General features: G+C 39.1%; 2 protein-coding genes across 4 annotated transcripts in view; both read left to right on the top strand.

Moving 5' to 3' along the window:
* lrrc56 (leucine rich repeat containing 56) overlaps window positions 1-2,921 on the top strand; it is a 9,485-nt gene extending 6,564 nt beyond the window's left edge. Inside the window, 5 exon segments of the mRNA XM_079680444.1 lie at window positions 105-222; window positions 1,015-1,157; window positions 1,455-1,660; window positions 1,801-2,152; window positions 2,525-2,921. Coding sequence (XP_079536570.1) covers window positions 105-222; window positions 1,015-1,157; window positions 1,455-1,660; window positions 1,801-2,152; window positions 2,525-2,702 — 997 coding nt within the window. The 3' untranslated portion in view covers window positions 2,703-2,921.
* A 4,196-nt stretch (window positions 2,922-7,117) lies between these two features.
* rassf7a (Ras association domain family member 7a) overlaps window positions 7,118-15,185 on the top strand; it is a 34,439-nt gene continuing 26,371 nt past the window's right edge. For 2 of the 3 annotated variants that reach the window (XM_079680842.1, XM_079680839.1), the window contains exons 1-2: window positions 7,126-7,246; window positions 11,652-11,788. The gene's annotated coding sequence lies outside the window, so the exon portion shown is untranslated. Of the gene's footprint in view, window positions 7,247-11,651; window positions 11,789-15,185 lie in introns of all 3 variants that reach the window. The other variant, XM_079680841.1, reaches the window with a different exon arrangement.

Here is a 15,185-nt window from a genome sequence, read left to right as displayed (position 1 = left end):
AGCTCCGATGTATCATCATTTTTATATTTCTTTTCTTTTGGCTTCTGCCCAAACTTTGTAATCTTTACTCAACACTGCCACCAAGAGGACTGTTTTTGTGTTAGAAAACTGTTTGATTTACTGAATTACTTCTCTAATCTGCTGCTTTCTGAAGGAGCTGGCAAGATTCTGTTCTGTGGAAACCCAGTCCAGGCCATACGATCGAGGCGAGAAAAATTGAAGGTAAGTGGGGTTGGTTGGAAAGAGGAACGACTAAATCACTTCGATAACATCTTGTTCCTAGAAATATAGATCTCTTCTGAAACATCTCTACCTGTCCTTTCCCAATTTATATTTACCCTGTGAAAGCTCGTGATATGAAGGTTGGGTGGGGGTCAATCTGAGGGTGAAGAGGTGAATAAAGAAAGGGAAAAAGTGGGAGAGAAAATATGGAGGATTGAGTAATAATTGCGAGAGAAAAAAAAGGAAAAGAGGGAAAGGGACAGATGTTGTTTTACATGTATTCATTAACTTTGTATCACTGTGGCGCGTCATTTAGATATTTTCTAAATGTATTTTAGTTTATCAGATCTCTAATAAATCTACACCAATGTATACCTTTTTACAGTTTCCTGTACAGTCAAGCATTTATAGTGTGTGTGTAGAGGCCATTATAGCCACCTGACACCATCAGCTCGTCTCTATAATGTCATGTCAGTATATCCAGAAGGAGCTAATTATTAACAGGAGGACAGAAACCTGAGAGGCCCGGTGGTGGGAGGACACAAATGGTTGGACATGTGTGAAGGGTGCAATAGTGGCAGAGCAGCTTGACATATGGGGCTTTCCCTGCCAACCACATGTTATCTATCATACTGGTATAAAGTATACACGCTGTCACACTCTTCTCACTGTATTCTCCCTCTCTGTCTGGCAGTTACTAGCTATAATTAATGAAGGCTTTTATTCTGTTATGTGTCCTTAATTCCTCTCTATTGGCCCTCATGCTCATCGTCCCTCTCTTTGGCCTTAAAGACGGCCCCCAGCAGGTCTACTTTCACCCCCCGTGACCTACCCATCCATGTACCAGAACACTCGTACGACCTTGAGGAGTCAGATGTTAGAGAACGCGTCGATGTGTTTGCTGAGCTTAGATCTTGGAGGGAGCAGCACAGCAAGTACGAACACTCTACACACATCACGTACTTTCTTTAAGGGCTGGACATATACTAAATGATTATAAAAGTACATTTGAATGTCTGGTTACAGAAAATGTATTACAGACACATGGATCACCATTAGCATATGTTTCATTTCCAACCCATGAGGACTTTTTGAAAGAAAGTCAGGGTGAAAAAGCTAATGAATACCTGATTAATGATGCAAAATGTTTAGTTTGTTCCTCACATTAGCTCACAACCTGCAATCCCATGACTTAAGGGGATGAAACTAAACATCTTTCTACAATTTCTCAGGCGTCTCCAATCCATAGAGACAGGAAGATTGCCCCAGGTCCTGGCTATAATGCATAGTGACGAAGAGGAGGGGTACAATGATGATGAAGAAGAAGGCTTTGGCTGTGTAACGAATGACAGTAGTGATGAAGAACATGGAGCAGAGAAGCATGGTGACAGCAGAGATGCTGCCTCACCAGATTCCTCTTTCCAGTCTCTTTCTCCAGGTGGGTACTCACTTAATGAATATACATGATCATCTTTTATCCACGATAACATCTGGATTAAAACCATAACAAATGACATACCAGTAGGTTACCAAGAGTAATGGCAGCTACTAAACCTTCTGTAATGTTTTGTTTTTCAGACCTGCATCATAGAGAAGCTTTATCCCCGGAGGTTGCTCAAATGTCCCTGTCCCCAGACCCCACGCTGTACCCTTCCCCCCCTCTCAGTGTCACACCAACCACTGGTATACAGCAAAAGCCATCAGGGGTCCGCGCGCGAAGGCTTCGACTCAGCCATACCACCTCAGAACATTTATCTGATTTGAAAAGAGTAGGGGGCTTCTCTGGGTCAGGTGGAGCCACAGGAGACACGGACTTGTCATCTCAGAGGGTCCAGCAGCAGATGGCCGATGTCCCTCTGTTGCCCCTGCCTGCACACAAACCCCACCCACCTTTAGCAAGTGCCCTGGGTAATGGGCTCTTGGATTCATGGTATGGCATTTGAAAGGTTATGGTAGCACACGTTTTTGGAAAAAATTGCAATTTAAGTGAGCATTAAACTGGAGTTTAAATACAATCTCTAACATTTTGACTTTAAACTTTATTAAAAGATAGATAGATGGATAGATTAGTACTTTATTAATCCCAAATTGGGAAATGTTTGCGTTGCAGCAGCATACAAAGACAAGGCAATGTACATAAGATAAATTAAAACACTAGAAAATAAACAATCCAAAATATTTCTGAAATAGAAATAAAATAGCATTAAAAAAACAAACATATACATGTGTAAATGCAAATTACAGTAACAAAATATAAAGCAGAAATGGGTGATGATAAAAATAAAACGTTTGTGTTTTTCAGTGGAGAGATGGACATATCCAGTATACATTCTGGCCGAAAGCTTCTTCAAACTCCTCAGATGTCCAAACTCTCGGACAGACCAGCGATAACTCGTCCTCACACAGCCAGGGCAGCTCTGCAGAAATATCAGCAGCACCACACACACCAGCCCTGCAGAGGGAGCCCACACCCACACTGACACCAGAGTGGGCAGATGTTTGGCTGCCTGGCCAGTGATCGTTGATCAGTCAAATGCAGGGAGGCCATTAAGGGTCATTCCCCTTATTTGCTCACTCACATGCTCAACATGCTTTGAATGAACTGTATTTTTGCCATGTGATGTTCTCTGTCTCTTTTTTAAGCTTAAGATCTATAAGACCTTGAAAGCATTCCCAATAAATGTTTGTAGTGGCCAATATCACAGTCCTCTAACATAAGTAATTGAGCAATACACATCACAAACTAACAGTGTAATTGGATCCCTGAGATGATCCATCTAGTGCTTCCGCGATGCTGGTTGCTTTATATGAGCCTGATGAAAAAGAAAGGGGATGGGACTAATCCTGCACATTTGCATTTCTCAGGTTGAATCAACTTACATAGAACTCAAATGCCATCTTGTGTTTAACCCAATTTATTTGTTTCTGTATATTCTGTAACAGTCTAACTTTGCCACTTGAGGGCAATTATCTTTCATTTCTGTGAATCAAAAACTCATTCCGTTGTTTAAACCTCCAAACAATTCTTCAAATCCACAACCTTGAAACTCAAGAACTTTAATTTTGTTGACTTGTTGTTCATATCTAATAAAGCATCTACAGTACACCATAGATATAGAATAAGCGTTTGCAACCCCGCACAATTACAATACAAGACATGATGTATTGACTACAGAGAAATGTAATGGAGCAAATCCAGTCCATTAAGAGATCATTTTTTTTGTCTGTGGCATATCCTTTTGTTTTCCTAAAGCTATGGGAAATTACCCATCCTCTGTACCATGAAGGACACTCTGACTGAATTTGTCCTGAGACGTACAGTGCTTGAGGATCTGGAGAGGCAGCCATATCTATAATTGTATTAGTTCTTCAAGCACTGCAAGGTGTAAGGCAATATACAGTATATACACACAGACATACACACATGACACACACAGAAATGTATGGTGTGTGCATTTCCACTCATCCATGACAGGCTCTTATATAACATGTTGACACATTTCTTATCTCTTAGCATGTCTTTCCATCACTTGTGGGTAGCAGAGCGGAGATTTCCTGGCGTTTCAGGCTGCAAAAGTTGAGCAATGTTCAACTTTTGAAGCTTCTGAAGCTTTCGGTGGAAGCGTCAGCCAATCAAATCATATGCCAGTACAAGCTCTAGCCAATCAAACCGCTGCTTGTGTGTCAGGGGCGGGAGATTCATGTTGGTTGTTGGTCGAGCTTCAGACACGCCCGCCGGCAAGCTTTTTTTGAAGCTGTAGTGTGGACGGGCCGTAACACCTTCGAAAGCTCGCAGGAATGCCCTAATTTGCGGCATGGCTTTGCCCCTCAGGTGTTCTCACTCATGCTTTCATTTTACTGGTGCTGTTACATTTCAGGACACAGATGGAGTAGTGTGAAAAGAAAGGGCCTCTATGGTGGGAAAGTGTCCACCTCTTTCTAAATAGTCTTGTAATTTTACTGAAAGGGGTGATTCTCACAGCTGTTCGGGATCTGGGCCCTCACTTGGCCTGTGAGAAGCTTTCTCCCACTCCTCAGTTATTAACAGATGAGACAAACCAGATGGGCCTTTTTTCCTCTTTGGCTTTTTGATGGTAAATGCTGTTAGAAGTAAAAAAAACAATCTGATGTAACAAAATAATAATTCCTTGTACATAATCTGATATGTATGAAACATTTTCAGTATTCTTTTTCCCAAAAATCTAATTAAAAAGACAATGATAGAACCACAGTGCCACTACTCCACAAGTTTGCTTTTTGCAACCGTTTTCCCAGAGATGATTGTAAAAAAAAAAGGGGGAGGAGGATAAGGCTATAATATTAATGGATAGTAGAGCAGCAAAATAAGTCCCTCATGTCATAAATACACACATATATTTCTATAAGACTGAATTGGAGAAAACTGTATCAACACATGCTGTGAATAACATTAAAACAAATCTGGCTTATGTGATTCAATTAAAATTGTGATTATGTCCAGTTGTAGTTGCATTTCCCAAAAGACTATCAAAGCCATCAGAGACAAGAGATTCATATAATCATTTTAGATTAAATATTACTGCTCTTTTGTGTTGCAACTGTATATAACAACAACATACAGGTGTGAATCAATTACAGGGAAAAGACAGGACAGAAACGCACTTCAACACTTCACTTTGTGACTGAAAGGGTCATTTTCTTTTCAATCATATAGAGCTTTGTTTTGATTTGTGACAGGTAATTTTCCTTGCATGTCTTGTTACTGGAAATACAGTATGAGTTCAGACAGGCTGCAACAAGGAACATTCCATTCAATGCAAGATATTTAGGCTCCATAACTCTTTTTACAGTGGCCATTTCCAACCACATGCAGACATTGCAGTCCAGAATGGTAAAAAAAGATATAATGCATACAGTTAATCACATGTACTCCTTCTTGTTGGGATGAATATAACTTAATAACAGGTGGTGCTAAATGTATATGCTAAGGTAGATCCATTGTATTTAACTGCCTGAATTCTGCTACAGATGTTGCCAATTACTTTCAAGATACATCAGGTAATTCATTTGAACTAAAAACCAACATCAAATTGAATACATGTATAGATTTAAAAACAATCACTTTAAATGGAGAGGCTCTATTAGATTAGATTAGATTAGATTAGAATATTTAATGAGCTAAAATGCTCTCAGTAAATGTTTTGCAAAGATAAATTGATATAAACTGCAGCTAAATTTGCATTTTATGCCTAATCTGCTTCAAAATCATGTGTTCTGTAACTATTCAAGAGGAAGAAATGAAATGCTGTGGGACTCGGAGAGAATCCTGTTTTCTTTCCAACTCATATTGCATCTATACATTTGAGGAGAAGAAGATGACGGTTTAAATATTTAACAATCCAACCCAGAAGAACAAAGCACACACAACTGTCGTGTAGTTGTCTGTTGAGTGATTCCTTTTTTTATTTTCTCCTGAGATAGACTTATTTAGTGATTTGAAATTGTTGGATGAATACAACATTTATTTTGGTTTTACCTATGTTGGCAAAGCCTAAAGTCACCCCATCAACATGATTCAGTGATTCAGGGATTGCTTGGCACAGTGAAATATTACTGACGGGATTTCTTAACGTGATTAAAATAAGTGGATGATTATATGATTTCAACTTTTAATGCTGTATCATTTTGTGAGAATGTTTTATTGTGTTTTGGCCAAGACGGGTATTAAAGAATCAAAAAGCAATCATTAAAATGTTTCCAGTAAATTAAGTAAGCCCTTGCCAAACTTAAAACATGGAGGTTTTCTGTTCATTTGTTTAGGAAACAGCATTTACTTATGTGAAGCTGACAATTGAGCGGCCCGACCAAGCAAGGAGACAGAGGCAGAACGTCCAAAATACAACCCGGTGTGGGCATTTATTAACTCATGAACACATGACACACACAGCCTCAATCCTGCTGTTTCTCCCTGAAGACAGCCTGCAGCCACAAGGATCTCACACACACACTCCCTCTCCCAAAACAGACAGGGCAACAGAGCCTAAATACACACACTAATCAGCAATTAGACACAGGGGGGGGGGGGGGGGGAAGACAACACAGGGCACCAGGTGCACACAATCAACAGTAACAGACATGGGAAAGGGGAACACTTTTCAAAACAAAACCTGTAAACAGAGACAGACAAACTAAAAACACAGACAGATGCACAAACTACATACACTTCGCCACCAACGAAGCTACACAATCCGTAACGGAGGCCTAGATCTATGGCCATCACCTTCGTTACAACTTATTACAGTGCTATGCGATATAAAAAAAACATGATACAGATGCAATTAGCACCTCCTGCTTCGAACCCTTCCTCCTTGTAATAGCCTACACACATGCAGTAACATGTTGTAACTTGTATTTAAAGAGAACACTCCCTGCATCAGTTTTTTTCTTAGACTAATGGAGCCAATGGCCTCTTTAAATAAATTATGTCAAATGCAGAACATCGCAAATCAAATCAGATTTAGCCTGGGACCTTCAAGAAGGTTGGACCTCAAGTTGTAATCTTGTGTTATTAGTAATAGATCATCCATCAGTGTAATCTAACTGCTGACAAATCAGATAGGCTGATATAAGAGCCTTAATGTACTCATAATTTGTAATAAAATGAAATCTACTGCTGCCAACGTGCCTTGTATTTGTGGTAATTTCTCGAACTATGTTTTGACACCGGTGAAGTGCACGCTGTTACCAGACTGTAATCCTTTATATTTTTGTAATGATATTTTGTATATATACTTCATAATATCGAAAACAAATAATAAGCATTTCTCCATAGACATATTACTTTTTTTTGTCACTTCACTCGAATCATTTTCACAAAAATATTTCATGACATGCTTTTATTTAGAAACTACTGACCGGAAACTGTGTTATTTCTATTTCCTGTGTGGTTTGATACTAGCGGACTTTTGACGACGGGGACCAGACTCAGACTGGACGATGAGGCACTCAGATGTTCGTCGTGACAAGATCGACTACTAAATCACTTGTAAGATGTTTAAAACCTTTTGTTTTATTTTCTGCCACATGATTGTGATATTTCAATGTTTTTGGAGGGGTGCAAGTGTGTGCAAGTGTGCCCGTGGCGCTGCACCTGCAGGGGGCGGGGGGGGGGGGAGGCTAGCGATAAACTGGATACATAACTTTTCTCCCTGGCTCTATTGTTGAGCAAACACACGTTACGTTAAAAGTTAGTCCTCAAACTTCATTTTGTGTTAGTATGTTTAATTGGCTTCGTGGCTACGTCATTTAAAAGACTATATTGTAAATAAGTGGTCGAATAGTTAATAGCAGACTTTAACACCAAAATATGTTCATGTAGGCTTGTTGAAGTAGTGCTAAGCTGTCAAGTAGTAAATAACTCACTTTTGTAGATTAGGTACACTTTTAAAAACACTATTGTCAAGTTTAAATTACGTTTTATGGAAATAGCAAAGGTTATCACAATAGTATGTCAACAACAACATCACAGACCTTGTTATCATCATCGTCATCACCATCATCCTCATCTATTTATCACATTGAGTAATCATATTTGCATTTTGCATTGAATTTGAATTGTAGAGGTTTTTATATAATGACGTTTTAATACACCCATATTTTTACACACATTCAAATGGTTGGCAGTTGAGGGAAGTATTACTTCAAACATTTTAAAAGTAATACTGCATCATGTGTTGCCTTATCATTGTTGATTTGGTCAGCTTTTGAAAAAAACTCGATTTGCTAGTTGAGCACATTTATTTATATATCAGTGAAGTAGTCATGTTACTTAGGCTACTTAGTAAATGTGGTAGCATAAATATATTTTAATTTCTTAACCTATCTCTTGTTGTCATTTGTATTGTAAGGCTGCAACTAGCCATTCATTTCAGTATTGGTTAATCAAAATGTCCCCCCCGACTAAGTAGATTCATTGATCCCCAGAAATGAGAATCTTAAATCAGAGTTGTTCAAATCAAAATGTAGTTGTTGTTATAGCTTCTCTCACATATATTTGTTTGTTGTTTACATAGAAAAACCTGAATAACCTAAAGACAGCGCTGTACCCAAAAACACCCCAAACAGCATCCTAAAGGGTGTAGTAGTATTTATTGACCAAACATATTCTGAATGCACTTATACGAAAAGTGTAAAAAAAGATATGTTGCATATGTGCATTACCATTAAAACATGTAACAATTGGTTCAGCAGGTATTTGTTCACCTGTCTAGCCGCTTTGTAGTAGTTTTTATAGGATGATGCATAGGTATACGTCTCTTCCTTTTCTGGTTTGTCCCCGGGGATTTTTGGTCTGTTTGTTACTTCCTCCATTTCTCTGTTGTTTGTACCTCTTCACTCCAACTTCCTTGTTTGATGCTGTTTTCTTCCCTTTTCTTTATCTTTCCTATATTACTGGTTGACCACAAGTGAAAGATCAACTTTGTTAATAGTCGTTGTGGCCTCTTTATGTATTGTCATCATACTTCATATTTTATGTATATCTTTTGAAACCATAATGCTTTTCCACAAGTGTTTAGGGTCTTCCTTGTCAGATTGCTTTGTGGTGTAGATTATGTTTGAACATGAGGCTGAGATAGGTTGCTGTTCTGCAGTATTTCTGTATTAGCAATCTTTAAAAAATTTCCTTTAATCCAATGGATAATTCACACGAAAACCTCTAAGCCTTAGGAATTAAGTCTGGTGATAGTCAGGGGATTTCACATCCAAACAGACATTTATTTTTCTGGAAAATGATTTTGCTTAGTGCTACAATAAAAATCATTTTATAGTATTTTCCTCTGGTGTTTTTTTTTTAATATTAAATGTGAAACTCCCTCTAGTCATAATGCTGGAATACAATGAAAAGTGTGACACCATTTTGACTGTGTAGTGTTGAGTTACTTGAGCTCTTTGTCCCCCCCGCACTATGAGATCCCTTCATGGTGACTCATCTGTCCAGCTGCTCAGCACTAGAGAACATAAAGGCTTGTCTACCAGCTGAGAAATACATTCACGCACGCAATCTCACAAACACTAAATCATTGCAGCACCACCCTATTCTCACCCCTCATGCTAATGTATGGACGTTTTAAACATTAGGATAGTTTAGCTCGACTATAGATCAAACAGGAGTATGATTCTTATATGGTGCAGCCAGATATGCCCTTTGAATGTATGATCCTCAAATCCTAAGCAATGGCTGTTATAAATGATGTCTTTATCTTTTCTGATGTGAACAGTAGTGAAAAACGATATATCAATTGCAAGTTAGAGGTCACCTATTATGCAAAATCCACTTTTTCATGTCTTTTATACATCAACATGTGTCCCCTCTGTGGAAAGAGATTCTGAAAGTTTCAGGAAAAAAGATTTTCTCACTTTTTGTCCTGATCCATTTATATAAAAACCTGTCTGAAAATGAGCTGATCAGATTTTGGCCACTTTATGATGTCATAACGATTTTTTGGCTTGTATAACCATTAGCCAATCATCAACCAAGGTAACCCCACCCCCACCTTATCACCTGAATCTCCTCCTAGAGCACCATTGTGTTCTTTTTAACCAAATATCTCTCAGAGGGGCGAGGGGAGTGGCTCCTTATTTTCATCTAAAGTAACAGACAGAGAATCAGCACTTTTGGAACAGGGCTGAAACAGAGGGGATTATGGGATGCAACAATGCACGATCTGAGTGGTATTTCGAGTCAAACACTTCAGAGACATGTTTCCTATTTATCTGAGATGTATAATATATTGAGGGAAAACAGTATAATAGTGGACCTTTAAGTACCAAGTATTTAATCACATATTGGACTTGACTTTGCATAACGTAAGTGAAACTATAGCACCCAGGCTCAGGTTTGAATTTTCATTTCAGTTTGGCAAGTGTGGTTTATAAAATGAAGCAGAGCAGTTTGCAGACTGTAAGTTATTGTTCCCTGAAGTTGTAAAGATGAATGCTTTTCATTGTCATGTGATTAGATCTTATCTACACATTGCATGCTTATTTTATAAACCACAATAATTCCTGAATCTGTGGTAAGCCCGAGCCAGAATGTGCCTATTATCTATTGACAAGCTGATAAAGGATGGTTAATCCTCAGGTAGTCCTCTCAATTACCAGCAAAAAAAAAATCAATGCTGGAGGCTCAGAATTGTCATGGCTGTAACTGTCTTTGCATTGGACTCTGTCCACTTCTCTCTCTCTGCTCATCAGCTCTCCTGTCACATTCACACTGTGGAGAGGTCATTTGGCCTCCTTTCACTTGGTAAATGCCTTTCGGAGAATTAGATCTGCCTGCCACCGCTGAAGTAGGGCAATTTAGTGGCGCAGAGGCGATGTATTACAAGGGAGATGATTGTGTTCAAGTGTTCAGTTTATTTCTGAGAAAGTGATACGAGTGATATCAGTCTGATAATAAACCTGTTGCCTAACATTGGTAGACTGTATTGTTTCACTGTTCTGTTGGGGAAGTATGCTGGAAGGCTTCGCTGCAATTTAGGTTACTACTTTGGCAGATGCCAGCAGGGTAAAATCACGATACACTTAACATTCAAGGCTTTTATCGGTCACACGTATCACGTACATAGCTACAGTGTAGTTATGACAATGAAAATCTTAGGTCAAAGGGATTTGAAGTCTTAGATTCCCAAATTAGATGCACGTCTTGACATGCTTTCTGTCAGGCTTTCACTTTAAAAAGTATTCCCATCATCTGAGAACATGTACACCTGAATAGTAATACATCTACTTAAGATAAAGAGAAGTTAGAAAAAGCCAAGATTGCAATTTAAAAATGCTTCTATGAAAGCATATAGGAAATGTCTGAGTGTGCATGCTGGATATAGAGCTGTACCATTAGCTTCACACTGTGCTGCTCAGCATTGTTCCTCTTAGCGAGCAGAAATAGGCTGAAGGCAACCTGTTTGGCACAAAGCGGCTGTGAGAACTGGGCTGTGAGGAAGATGAGGAGGAAACAGTCTGTTCCCTTTTCTGCAGATAGTTACGGGTCAGGCACGATGACCTGTGCCCTGCCTCTGGAACCCAGCTCAAATTCTCTCCCACTATCTGCTTAACTTCTCTTCTTTTTCTCCTTGCCTCTGTACACTCCCCCTCTTTATCAGACTCCCCCCACCAACACCCCCACCCCCAACACCATCTTCTATTATTTTCTCCCCTTCTCACTCCGTGCAAAGGGAGTGGTGTTTTGGCAGTCATGTGACTTTTTGTCTGAACACAATTGCCGGTGTTTTCCATTGGCTGATTTTCTTTGAAAGAGCGTTGGTTTCCCGGGAGATGGGGAATGGCGGCAGCACTTCACTTCTTTTTTTTCTGCAGCTGCACCCCCCCCTCCCCTCTGTATTGCTCTGAGCGGGTCCCTCTCTGTCACTCTGTCTCTGTCTCTTCCACAGGCGGTGGTGGATCAGGTAGCCCGGAGCATGACACACACAGACACACACAGACACACACAGTGTTGTGTAGCTCGTCCCCCTCTCCCTTCTCCTTTTTCATCAGGCAGAAAGTCACAGAGGCCATTAGACTGCGGGAGGTGAGTGAGATAAATGTCCTTGTTTGTTGAGAATTAAGTGTTTTTTGTGAGTTTAAACTTTTCTTTTGTTTCTAGTGAAACTCTTTGCTCAACTTGTTTTCATCACTTCAAAAGTTTTTCAAGGTTAACTTACGAGTCCTTCATTAAACAATGATTTATTGTATTAGATATAAGCCAGTGTATGTTTATGTGACAAATGCATTTATAAGTCGTGTTACGCACCATGGTTAATGAAAATACATGCTCAGCTCGTGATCATATGTTATAAGTTTGACTGATGTTTTAAAACATTTTTTAAAAATTATTTATTCTACTAATTCATCCAAAAAAGAAAAAATATATAATTCATACACACAAAGATAAACAAAATTAGTAGAAGCGGGAGGGCTGAAGCATAGCTTATGGGAAGTGGCCCTCCCGTGAATCATCCTAATATAACATTGGCATTATTGCGTCAAAAACATATAGAAATTAAGGAGTACAAAGAAATAAAGAAAACTGGGAAAAAAATAAATAGAGGTTAGGGAAAAAATAAATAAATGCATATATATGAAAACTAGATATAGGGTCATTTTCTGCACATGTCAATAGCATTTGACTATCTTTTTGAAAAGGAAAATACTATATATATGTACTGTAATAATAATATATGCATATAAACATTCTGAACACTTATTTTCAAGGGACTTTTTTTTCATTCACACAAACACAGAATATACATAAGCACCATATGTTCAGGTGTAGTACACAAATGCACTCATATACACCAATACAAATATTACAAGGCAATTTCCAGGGCTGGAATAATAATTAAACCGCATAACAATGAAAAAAAATAAGAAGGAAAAGATGAATAAAAAGTAATGTAAACAATATTAAATAAATAAACAAACTGAGAAGTTATTATTTCTAAAAAGATTAATTGATTCTGGGAATACCCAATATTTGTTAGCTGGAGTAATCTGCAAATATACATTTTTTTGAATTTAGTTTTGAATTGTTGATGACAAGTGATACTTGAAAGGTCTGGGTGAAGTCCATTCCATGTTCACTGATGATGAATCATTCAGGAATTGTTTTCAGCACCACTATGATCATTTACCGCGATAACTTGTTACTGTTTGTTTCCGGGACACATTCTATAACATTTTTATGGTATGGTAATTAAACAACCATGTTTGGCTTGGCATGGCTTTTTTAACGTCAAACATGATGGATTAGGACTTAAAAGCATGTGTAGATAACTCAGCCAAGATGGACCAAAGTATTTTCTCTGCTGTAATAAGAGTTGCACAGTAGGCTTTGTCCCTTTTTTTATGTCCCATGAAAGATTCAACAGCTGTGTGCTCACTGCCTCGCTCTGCTCTTCGTGGCACAAACACAGTATGTGTTGTGTTTGGGCCACTTTGTGAGGATTGTCTGGCATGGTTACCGTTCTGAAGTGTTGCCCTCTCTGCACCCCTTGTCGGGCTCCACCAACCAGGTGGTCGCGTCTGTATTAGGTTACCTTGGCAACACTGAAAACAGTCTCCCCGCCCCTCGCTCAGGTGCACTTTATCTGATGACCTGAAGGATCCTTTGCACATACAGTACACAAAGACAAACACACACCATCGTCTGTTTAGATGACACTTGACCCCTCACATTGACAAGAAAAGCTTGAAAGGAGAGGTTGCCAGTTGCAGAATAGACAGATATTTAGAAACAATAATGTAGTCATGCATGTTGGGTTGGTTACATTTTTGCTGCTTATGCAACCACAGAATATGCAGCCACATGGACTTAAGTAATCCCTTTGTATACTTATTTTAGTTAGCCTCCCCTCGGGCTATACTTTGGTTCTTTAAAGTCAATAAAGCCATTTGTGTCTGGCTGTTGACCTCAGACCACCTCAGGCAGGTAAACAGTCTGGAGTCTCATTAGCCTGTGTCTTGTCTGAGTTCATGCATCAGGGATTTTAAAAATGAAAAAAATCATCTTACTTTTCAGACAGGTGGCAACCTCCTCGTCTGAAAAGTGATGCCAATGCCAAAGTGCCTTTTAAAGTTTCTTTCTTTCTAATAGCTGGCAGCTAGCAACTATACTTGATGCATTAGTCCAATTGTGTAGAAAATGACCATACTTGTCAGTTGATTTATTACCACAGCAAACATTTTCCTAATGCAGTCATCGTTTCAATCAAGTATTTTTCAATATGGTGGATGTTTATTTGTTAAATTATGTTCCCATTCAAAGTAATATAGATGATAAATCAGGGCATGCTTTTGGGCGTGGCTACCTTGTCATTGACTTGTTGCTACCATGGTTTTGTCTTCATTTTTCTGTCTCAAACTTGACCCTTTCACTACCCTTTTTGTTGTTAATTAAAGTAAAACGCAAAGTACATTTTGGGTGCTAAAACCTGTCTTGTTCAGTGTTGGGTTGTAATAAGCTGTCACTTTAAAAAACAAACAATATGGCTATAGCCAAAATGCCAAATGCATAGTACACAAACCAATTGGTGACCTAACGTGACTTTGTCCAAGCAGACTTACATTTTAAGGCTGCATGGCTGAAAGGTCACTTATGATACATTTTAATTAATATGATGCTTTAAACATCCCAACTTTGCCCGCATTGCATGTTTGAAGGCTCATAAAGTGAGCAGAAGCAGAGCTGGAGTGTGTGTCACAGACTGATCAACAGACTGGTATCGCAGCTGATGCAACCAGGAGGAAACTGGCGATGAGCCCTCGTTGTTGCATCTGACGGACTGCCATGATGTCACCACTGCTGACCCGACAATCCTAACATTCCTGCTGATAGGGTTTTACGCAGACGTGAAGGGGTGTATGTGGGAGATATGTGGGCGAGATGCACAGACTCGCACACATATGGCCTTTGTCTTAGCGCTGATTATTAATCTGGCATATCCACCGACACACACATACTGCAAGTCATTAATTCAGTGTCATGCACATGCCCACTTCACCACACACTCAGACTCTCTACCACCCCGATAAAGATGGCGATTGCAATCTCACCGGCCTCGTTAAAATTCAACAGGTTCTTCAAGTGTCTGTACTTGAAGTTCTGGAAAATTGGTGTTGCATTTATCCTCTGCTTTGAACTCAAATGTGTGATGGTTAATGGTACGATGAAATGAATCCATAATGTGAATGCATGCATACATTTCTCCGTTTGTGGTTCTGTGTTTCTATAGGTCATAATAGTGGCTACAAAACACTGTCTTTATATAACACAGCTTTCCTTTGATCCAGTCGAGCCATTGAAGGTGGGAGATAAAGGGCGCGGTGCACTGAAAGCTTTTAGATGCTGTTTTTACTCAAGGTGTTTGAATAGCCTTTTCCCCCGGAAACTCAATGAAAAAGCTCAAGATTGTCAACATTGTATTGAA

Source organism: Notothenia rossii, assembly GCF_949606895.1.
Source record: "Notothenia rossii genome assembly, chromosome: 5".
Lineage (NCBI taxonomy): Eukaryota > Metazoa > Chordata > Actinopteri > Perciformes > Nototheniidae > Notothenia > Notothenia rossii.
This window is presented reverse-complemented; position numbering and strand designations above follow the sequence as displayed.